This window comes from Carassius gibelio, chromosome A4, assembly GCF_023724105.1.
Source record: "Carassius gibelio isolate Cgi1373 ecotype wild population from Czech Republic chromosome A4, carGib1.2-hapl.c, whole genome shotgun sequence".
NCBI lineage: Eukaryota > Metazoa > Chordata > Actinopteri > Cypriniformes > Cyprinidae > Carassius > Carassius gibelio.
In genome coordinates this window covers 33,241,070-33,251,269 of record NC_068374.1, presented here as the reverse complement: position 1 = coordinate 33,251,269, position 10,200 = coordinate 33,241,070, and the positions used below count along the sequence as shown (strand labels likewise).

Below are 10,200 nucleotides of genomic sequence, written 5' to 3'. Positions count from 1 at the left end.
TTAAAATCTTGTAATAAAAAAGAATGAAAATTAATAAAGAATAGAAGAAGAATATATATATTATATTATCTTTATTAATTTATGGCATAGACTGATAAGTAATCTACATGCATTCACATCATTCACGAGATGCACAAGCTGATTGGCCTCTGCTGCTGATTCTCCAGCCAATGAGATTGCTTGTTCTCAAATTTGAGTAGACTTATTCAGTGTTTGCCTAAAGCTGGTCCTGCAGCCACTATCAGGGGTCTTCTGAAATTTAGCACCTCAGTATAAACTGAACTTAACATTTATTTTTCTTAAGTACAAAACTGGTTTTGTCAGTTCCTAAATGCAGCAATAATTTTTTTTTTTTTTAATGTTTCATGTTTAACAAGTTGTGATGCAAGGAGTGAATAATAAGGAATATAAGCAAAGCGAGCACAATAACATGCACTTTAAAACAATAACAACAGCAGCAAGAATGCATTTAAGTGAAAATAGGTATTATCAATTAACTAGCAGGAGATTTATGGAGCGCAAATCTGTATGCATTCGCAAGCACATGTAAAAAAAAGGGAAAAAAAGAAAATGTATGATAAGTCATGCCAACCTATGTTTTTACATGACTTTTAACTCATAAAAATAAGTAAAGCAATTTCAACTTTTCTAGAAGTTACTGTATGAGATTAAACTTACAACTTTTTTAAGTCAGTTTAATTTGAAATGACTTAAACAACCAAGATGATTATATATAAAAATTCAAGGAACTTAAAGTTTATGTTGAAATAGGTGGAAAACTGTATTTATTTATTAAACAGTATTTTTATTTTGCATGCAAAGTTACCCTTCTCCAGTTTGTGAATTATGTTGATATTATGAACAGTATGTACAGTTGCAGTCAAAAGTTTACATACACCAAAAAGTTTCAAACGGTCACCGATCCTCCAGAACGAAAAACGATGCACAAAGAGCCAGGAGGTGAAAGCGCTCTGAATTTGAAGATCAGGGTAAAATAAACTTATTTTGTCTTCTGGGGAACATGTAAGTATTGTCTGTAGCTTCTAAAGGGCATTACGAAATGAAAATGATACAAAATTATATTTAGGCAACATAAGAAAAATGTCCACATCTTCATTCTGTTCAAACGTTAACACCCCTGGCTCTTAATGCCTTGTGTTTCGTTCTGGAGCATCAGTGAGCATTTGATATTTTGGAATAGTTGCGTATGAGTCCCTCAGTTGTCCTCAGCTCCTTATAAATATATAATTGCAAGATATAAACCGGATCACATGGAATATAATCACGTCATGTGACAGCAACGTTCCATTGTTTGAAATGATTATGGTTGCATACTGTGTCCTGTTTTAGATAAACTGTACTTACGGTATTTCATAAGCTAGTAGTAGTAAGCTATTCCATTCCATTCTGAACATAGCCTTATAGTGAGAAAAGAAGAAAGACAGTAAATGAATGGCTATCAGTCACACATCGGGTCATCTAAAGGTTTAGTCGAGCTGACTACGGAAATGTGCCTTTGGCAGAGCTTCCGTGGAAAGGCACAATGGTGTGATCTTCAAGTGTAGCTAACACCTGAAACCATGTGAAAGCCTGCTGTGTAACCACTCCAGATAAAGGCCAGTGCTTTAGGCCATTTAAGAGAAGTGAACCTGAATGCAACCCCCAGTGCCTCTTTTCTGCTTTTAGACACTGTGTTATGTTAAACTACTGTATCTAAATATAAAGTCTTGAAACGTAAAAAAAAAAGCACCCTGCACAAAAATTACATGTTGTAAATTGCACAAAAAAAAAAACACAATACAATGACAATGGAAATGTGCATGCAAATGATAATTAAAAGTGTGAAATTTGTGTCCTCTGATAGTTTAGTGAGGCTTATCAAAATCCTCCTCGCATTAACAATGCATTGACCCGCCCCGTGTGTCATCTCACCCTAGGAACGCCCTGTGGGAGAGAGAAAGAGATTCAGGTTTGTGTCACGGATCTCATTCCAGGTCCTTTGCTCATCTGCATGTGGAATTTGCTCATCTGCAATTCACAAACCAGAATCTCTGATATCAAACTCCCAGCATGCACCAGCAAAGCATTGTGTGTCTTCACAGTCCATCACAACAGCAAAATCAATATCAATAGCAAATAATGTAACTAAAACTAGATTATACTACTCCATGTAGGCAGATGGTATGCCTAACCAAATTGAAGAACACTTGCTTACCAATCTGTAAGACAGAGAACAAATCCAGGTAAATCTGTCCCTGCAATTCTATTGCTGTGTGTGATGATGAAAGGCTTTGGAGAAGATTATGTAAAAATGAGACATTTCCGGCCCACATCGTGCAGCAGGTTAGATTGTGATTGTGCAAGAGGATATGGTGTTTTCTGAGGACACTTGAAAACCCTTCTTGAACCTTACACAAGAATCCATTTTCACCAGTTTAATTCATTTACAGGAAGTTAATTTCAGCTTTTTTTTTCGACGAAGCCAAGAGTATTACATCAACTTTGAATGTTATTCATAATCTGATATTTGTACAAAGAGTGGATGTTGGTTATTTATTTTTGCCAGTTTGTCTTTGGTTAGTATGTCTATCTGTTGTTTGTTCAGTTTGGAGCATACATCATATGTAATGGTAACACTATACAAAAACATTATTAATGCATCATTTAATATTTACTAACAATGAGCAATTTGATACTGTATTGTTTTATTAATTATTCTTTCAATTATTCAATTAATAATGTTATTATATTTAGAACTTTAGATTTTAATAATGCATTTGTAAATGTTAAAATAAACAAGAACTATTTTTAATAATTATTTCTATTTTTAATTGATGTTTCATGTTAACTAATGTAGTGAACTAGTGGAAACTTTTGTAAACCATTATCACGGTCCCTTTTCAAAACTGTGATGACACAGTTAACGGTCATCAGCATCATAAATGTTTTTAAATGCATGTACATTTATAACACTATTCTTTGTATCATATCACCTTTGCATCAAATTACAAAAAAACAGTTAACGCTAATGCGAGGGTGTTTCTAATGCAGCGTCTATGGGAGGGATGGTAAAATCGTTCGCTCTTCTGACTGCCGTTGTCAATCAAGTCATTTTAGGTAGTATAATAAATAACAATAATAATACACATATTTGCAAAATGTTCAGTCCTCTGATGTGCATTGTGCATTTTTTCTTATTATAAAATGCATAATATAGATTATATACTGTATTTTGATTATATATGTTTAAGTGATCAAGTCATATCAGTTACCTATTAAAAGTTGATAATTGGACACTTGCATAATAAAGTAATCATTTCAAACAGCAATTAAAGAATTGTAAATTGCATTTTTTTTGCCTAATGCTGCATCCACAAGTGTCGGTTGTCAAATCTCAAATATCAGCCAGTGGAATATAAAGTGCCTTTTTCATATCAACAGCACAGTGACTTATATCACCTCTGTAGACACCAAAGAGGGTGACACAACATGCCTCAACTTTACATATTCCCATCATATGGGGTAGGCATTCATGCTGAGCTGTTAAGTTGCATTGAGCCAATTCTTTAGATTTGAGCTGCTTAACTTTTGCCCACATCGTATGCTTTTTAATCTTTGGGAAATGCAAATATTTATGTGTATATCAGCCTGGTTGTGTAATGAAACTATAAAGCACATAGGACAGACTTCATGGTATCTGCCAAGATTGTAATCCTCTCAAATTGTGTAGTCCAGACCCCAGGGATAAATCAAATGTGGCTCTGGGGCGAAAGCACACAAAGATCAAAATCCTGAAGTATTAAAGCAGAAAAAGCGAACAGAGGAGCAACGTCTACTGGGTAAAGTAGGCTTTGTTAAGCTTTTGTGGCAATCATCAGGGTATTACAGTCTAACAAACAACCTGCGCGTTGCTAGAAGTCGAAAACTCAAGTGAATTGACCCCGTGGGACTTGTAGCACAATGCCTTGAGGACAAGAAAGAAAACCCACTTGCGCATAATAGGGAATAAATATTTATTCTTCTTGCATGAATATTAAGTCCTATGAGGCATGGTGAATGATAACTTGATGGCCAGATGTTGGCACACAACATCCATCCATGATTCCTCCCTGGATGACAGTAACCCCCACTCAACCTTCCCACACCGGTGACGGCAAATTCATGTGAGGATTATATTTGACATGGCACAAAAAGACCAGCTGCTCCACAATCATAAATACAGCAAATGCTGTGCAATCTGAATCTACAGCCCTGCATTTTATCACAAGGAGGCATAGCATAAATACATGGACTGACAAATGTGAGTTTAATTACATATTGCCTTAATGTGTAACATTACGGCCTGGAGCATTAAAAAGACAGAACGCCACACGTTTCACAGAATACGTCGCAGTATCACATTGAAATTGTGTTCTTTGCGCCTTAATTTACTTATACGCATCATAGTCTTTATTAACCCATATTGATGAGAACTAATACAGCCTAGTGACGCTGTTACCTGAGAAAATGAAAGATTACTTGCCATTATATGCTACATCTTGTGGACAATGTGCAAAGCAGTTTGCATTTGGACAGCATGAACAGATTGCGCAACATCACCAAATGCGTGCCGCTCTTTACGAGTTCGTGCCGACAAACATCCTCTCTCAAGAGCAGATCATAGAGAAAAAAAAGTGCATTTGAGAGGATCCCGCTTGTGTTCCAGTGAACGTCAGTGCATGTGGAATGATTGCATCTGCAAGCGGTCCTACTGAAGCTCAAGTTTGCGTGCAGACGCGCCTCAAAATGGTATAGGAACATCTGAGGGTTTAAAAACCAGATGTGGAGCCTGCAAGACAGACATTCAGACTACAGACCAAAAGGAGTGACCCCTCATTCCCTAGTACAAAAAAACAGGAACATAGGATCGAGGTCACCTGATTATTCCCAAAACTCAGAGCCTCAAACTTCAGCAAATCCTTACAATCCAGCACTGAGAAATGCACTCGAGACTCCTCTTCTCTCACCCGACTTCCCTCACACGGCCGTGTGTTGGGTGATGTTGCTTTGGGGAGACATGGACATCTGGCGGGTGAACTGGCTGAAGCTTGCGGCTCGGGGTCGGGTGCGAGGAGCCGGGGACGAGGTGGGAGGGAGCGGTCCGGGTTGGCTTTGCTGAAGAGGCAGCGAGGTCTGATCGGACACCTTCAGCTCCTCCTGCTGTTCTTGTGTCAGATCTCTGGAGAACAAGCTCTGGATCAGCTGCAACTTCTCCTTTTCTTCATTCAGGAAGACATCCACCAGAAGAGTCTTCTCCTTCTTCAGCTGCTCGCTGATGTTTTTGGGCACGTCGGGGATCACCCAGGCCACCAGCATGCTCATGGTTATTACCAGGTTCTGGGGGAGTGGGAGATGTATGAGTACACATATTTTCACATACGCTTCAACCGTTGGGCGCAGGAGATAATATACATCAGAGGCTGTGATGGAAACATATATTTCCATTCAATAGATGGAGGATCTTTTACACACCAGGTAGCATTTCATCAGGTATTGGTGCTCTGCCAGTGATACATACACATATATATATAGTATGCAATCCACAGTTCAAATGTTTAGGGTGGACAAGATTTTTCAATCTCTTATGCTCACCAAGTCTGCAATTATTTGACCAAGAATGGTTCATTTTAAAATATTATTACAATTGCAACGAACTGTTTTATATTTGAAAATATTTGTCAAATGTAATTTATTTCTGTGATGCAAAGCTGAATTTTCAGCAGGATCATGTGTTTATGCTGATTTGCTGCTCTAGAAACATTTCTTATTATTTAGCAATGTTGAAAACTGTATTCTGTAAATCTGTAAATGTTGGTATATTTTTTCAAGATTTTTGTTAGAAATATAAATGATTAATTTAATGCACCCAAGTATCAATTTTCTTAAAAAAAAAAAATAAAATTAGCTGCCCCCCAAACGTTTTAACAGTATGTCGTTTGAAGCCACACATAAGCATTGTCTGAGGAAAATCCTAAATTTAAGACTTTATTGATTGAAAAGCAAATTTTTCTTGTTCACTATGAACTTTCATTCTGGAACGACACTTGGAATGACATTTAATTTTTCAAGTAATGGTAACTATTACTTTTACAGTTTGGTTTGCTGTTTAATTACATTTCAATAGAATTTGTTTCCACCCACAGCTGCTGACAGTAGGACATTTCTACTGAGTTACAGCAATTATTCTGACCAGCATAAAGACTATTAATCCAAAAGTGCAAAGACTGCATCATTTTAATGTGGTTGAAGCTCCACGTTGCTGAGCTAGCTATTGTGTGGCTTTTTCATTTGTTTGGTTTAGACTGAAAAAGGATAGTCCCTTTCTGGCATTCGTTAGGGGTAAAACTATTTTATTTTAGGCTTTTAGATTGGGGATAATGGTAAAATAAGTAGCTTGTACCTGAAACAGTATGACGAAACCTAACCGAGCCGCAAGAATTGACCAGTACTGTTTGGAGAACTGGTAAGGCTCACTCGACCATGGTGGTTCTCTGTAGTCCTTGTACCTAAAATGAAAAAGAAAAAAAACAGACATCCCAAGTTATTTAAAGCTATTTTATCTCAGTGTGGATCATTTGCTGGTTGGCAATAAAAATAAACACATAGGCTACAAATGGCAAAAAATAATAACAGCATTAAATTCCTAGTGCAAAAGAAGGAATTGCGTCTTTGTTTTTTAGTTTAACAACTACTTTGTAGATTTATTTCCTGTTGGGATGCAGTGAAGTCATTCTGTATAGAAGGGTACATTTCCTACCAGGAAAAAACAATGTGCTTTCTCAATAAAATTACTTTTGGTTTCAGTTGGATTATTTTACTAGTGTAATGCATCTCCTAGTTGCAAGCCTTAATCATTAAAAACCATTTTGTTATTGCAATGAAACATTGGTTTTCCCTGGTGGTGAATCTGTCAGCTATTTTGCAGACATGCTGTGTGTGCTGACAGGTAACATAGCTGACAGTTTCACCATTGGAACTCATTATTTCAATGGCATGCTTCACCAAGTTAACTTCTAATTTTAATATTTATTTGAATCAAAAATACTGCAAACCATAACAATGTACCCATTGAACAATTAATATACTCCATGTCCAATATGTGAGATCAAATAGAGAAAGAAACTACCATAATGTGTTCAAAATAACACAGAAGAAAATGACATCACCAGATTATTATTATTATTTTTTTTTAATGGAAGCCCATTTCCATCAGATTAAATTGAATATAGATAATCCTGAATTTTAACATTTTTATTGATTATTTTGAACTTGTCGATTCAAAAAGCAGTCATTGCAACAACTGTAATTTAAGGGGCATAAAGGCAATTTCAAGAAAACTGAAAAACACAAAATATGTGTGTGAGATTATAGTACATCTCTTAGTGGATTTAAGTATACACTATTACTGAAGAAAATTGTTAGAACAAAAAATCCTCAATCATTATCAATTTCATCAAATGGACCTGAAATATACTCGAACTTCTAGAATGGCCATATATAGTTACAGTAGGAGGAGTCAATCTTGCTCATGATGACTGAAAACGGAGCATATTTTGATCATATCCTGCAGACTTAATTCATTAAACCAGGCTATTCCCAGAAGTTTTGATTTCCTGAGACTTTAATAACCCACTATAAAGTAATCTATGTGGAATGTGTCAGGCTGGTTTTGATTTCTTCAGACAGTCAGATATGTTCATCTGAAGACATGGTCTCTGGGGTGAAGTCCGTGTTTGGTTATACAAGTCCAGAAAGGTGGTGCAGTAAAAACATGGGCTTGATTTGTTCCTCGACCCTATTTTAAGCCACTGACAAGCTTGCCCTCTTGCTCGCTCTCCATCTATCTGTCCTCTTAACAAACAGACTGAGGGTCAAAGGAACCCAGACATCAGATTGCCACTTCTCTTTGGTCTGAGTAGCTACAAACGAGCGTAATCTCGTTCTCAACTGCTTGGAGCAGAAAAAGCAGACAGGTTCTGATAAAAGCACTTTTCCTGACATGCTTCGGATCTGTTTTGTGAAGGCCGCCTGAGATAAGCAAAGCGGCGGTGAGATCTCACACTTCAGGGTGATGGAGTCCCATCTAGAGCTGTCTCTCCCTCTCTCTTTCCTCCACTTCAGTGTGAGGGTTAAACGCCGTTTGCTCTGGAAATGATTATTTCCAGAGAACTGATGAATGCAATTACTATCACTAGCTTCATTAGAAAACAATTTCTCACATTAAGAACGTTTACAAAACTACTTAGGCCCACACAGAACCTGTGCATGTTCTTCCACATTTCCTGCTCTGATTATGAAGGAAAATCCACAGAATTCTGTGGAACGATTCTGTAAAACACATCATGAGTTACAGCTCTCAACTCATCTCTAAAACATGAAAAAGGTGGATGACAGTTGGATTCTGCAGAAGTCTATCCACTAAAAAGCCCATAAGGAATTTGTGAGCATGCAGTAGATTTCCAAAGAATCAAAAATGCGTGTCTGTTTGTTAAATATTGTGTCTAATTTGAGCTTTCAACAAAAGAACTGGCGAGCTACACTTTCTATGTGTTATCCAGTTCTTTGTAATTTACCGTTGAACTAAATACGGTGAACTGGATAGGCTGGTTGATTGTTTATGCTGTAAAGATGTAAAAGAACCATTTGTTTTGCCCTCTTATCTGAGTTTACCACATGCAAAAGTAGAAAAATCTGATGAAGAATACGTACATGCAATCTCACCAGGCGCCGTTCAAGAGGATCAAGTATGTTCAGACCATAATAGCTTCGACATGTTTATTTCAGACATGATTTATAAGGTGCAAACGACAGGTCCTACGCTCGTTTACGGCCTGTGTGCTGTCCTACCAAGAACCATTGTGCTGTGTACAATCAGTTTGCTTGCAACTATTCAGTTTTGCACTAGATGTCCAAGTTGCATGTTTTATCAAAACAATAGGCAGCTGTGCATCACAGTCATTTTACCACAGGAAATGGATGTCCAATAAATCGGTTGATTTATTATTGTTAGTAATATAATTCATTTTTCCAACCTGCAGAATGTAATGTCTTTGCCGAGACTGGAGACGGAAGGCACAGTTCCAGGTTTAAAGTTGCTGACATTAAAGTAAGAGAGCGTGTGGTTGATGAAGCCATGCATGGTCCCCGTCTCACTGTACATGTACTGGTAGACCAAGCGAGGGATGAAATCTGACGTGAAGGAGATGACAAAGGCCTGAAATTATAAAAGAACAGGTAAAAGATCAAAATATGTGATAAAAATGTAAAAGCAAGAAATATAACTTTTTTTTTTTTTTTGAGATAGTTGCTAAAGCAGCAGTTCTCATTTTAATTTAGTTTAGCTTGATGTACAAAAATAACTGAAACTGGAATACAGGCATATTTATAAAAAAAAAAAAAAAAAAAGACAAAACCCCACAAGAAAAATTACTAAAACTTTAACTAAAATGGAAAAAAATAAAAAATAAAATAATTCTAAATATTAATAAAAAACTATAATGATACTATAATAACACTCCAGACCACCAAGGAACACATAAAACTAAAGGTAATCTTCATGCAGATTGGTACCATTGGTAATGTGCAGCACTTAATTGCATTGGAGAGGTAATTAATAGCTGTAACATTAAACGAATACTTGATTTCCAAAAGAACAACACAGCTGGAGTCAAGATGTCGGGCTTCTGCGCAAATGTGGCTTTCTTAATAAAAGTTGAGAGAGAAGCTGAAAGGTCTTTACCATAAGGCTTACTGGAATGCTCTTCTCATATTGGGAACATCACATCTATTAAAATAAATCTGCTAGAGGTTTATCATTCAGTCTTAAGTAGGAGAGACATGCATGAAGCAAACCGTACAGGTGAAAGAACATCTGTACAGTGCTAAAACAGGCACAAATGTATTCCTTCCATGAATAATGTGAACCCAAGCATATAAATCTGAAGAATCTTAGTCATGTTAGTCTTCTGAAAACAAGAAGAGGATCTCTTTAACAGTGATGCACCCTAGGGTCTTTAAGATACCTCTAAATGATTAACTTTCCATAAAGAGGACTTATATGACTAACATGTGGTGAGCAGCAGAGTTATATAACAGAAACTTACATTGATGATGACCGAGAACTTGCCCAAACCGCTCAAGATGTTGTACCAAATACCTGTG

At 36.7% G+C, this 10,200-nt stretch overlaps 1 protein-coding gene across 3 annotated transcripts in view; it reads right to left on the bottom strand.

Moving 5' to 3' along the window:
* Nucleotides 1-3,999: 3,999 nt before the first annotated feature.
* Nucleotides 4,000-10,200, bottom strand: part of LOC127978236 (anoctamin-1) — a 37,301-nt gene continuing 31,100 nt past the window's right edge. For all 3 annotated transcript variants that reach the window (XM_052583185.1, XM_052583186.1, XM_052583187.1), the window contains 4 exons: nt 10,143-10,195; nt 9,072-9,253; nt 6,440-6,545; nt 4,000-5,376 (listed from right to left, as the gene is read on the bottom strand). In XM_052583185.1, coding sequence (XP_052439145.1) covers nt 5,017-5,376; nt 6,440-6,545; nt 9,072-9,253; nt 10,143-10,195 — 701 coding nt within the window. In that variant the 3' untranslated portion in view covers nt 4,000-5,016. The remainder of the gene's footprint in view (nt 5,377-6,439; nt 6,546-9,071; nt 9,254-10,142; nt 10,196-10,200) is intronic.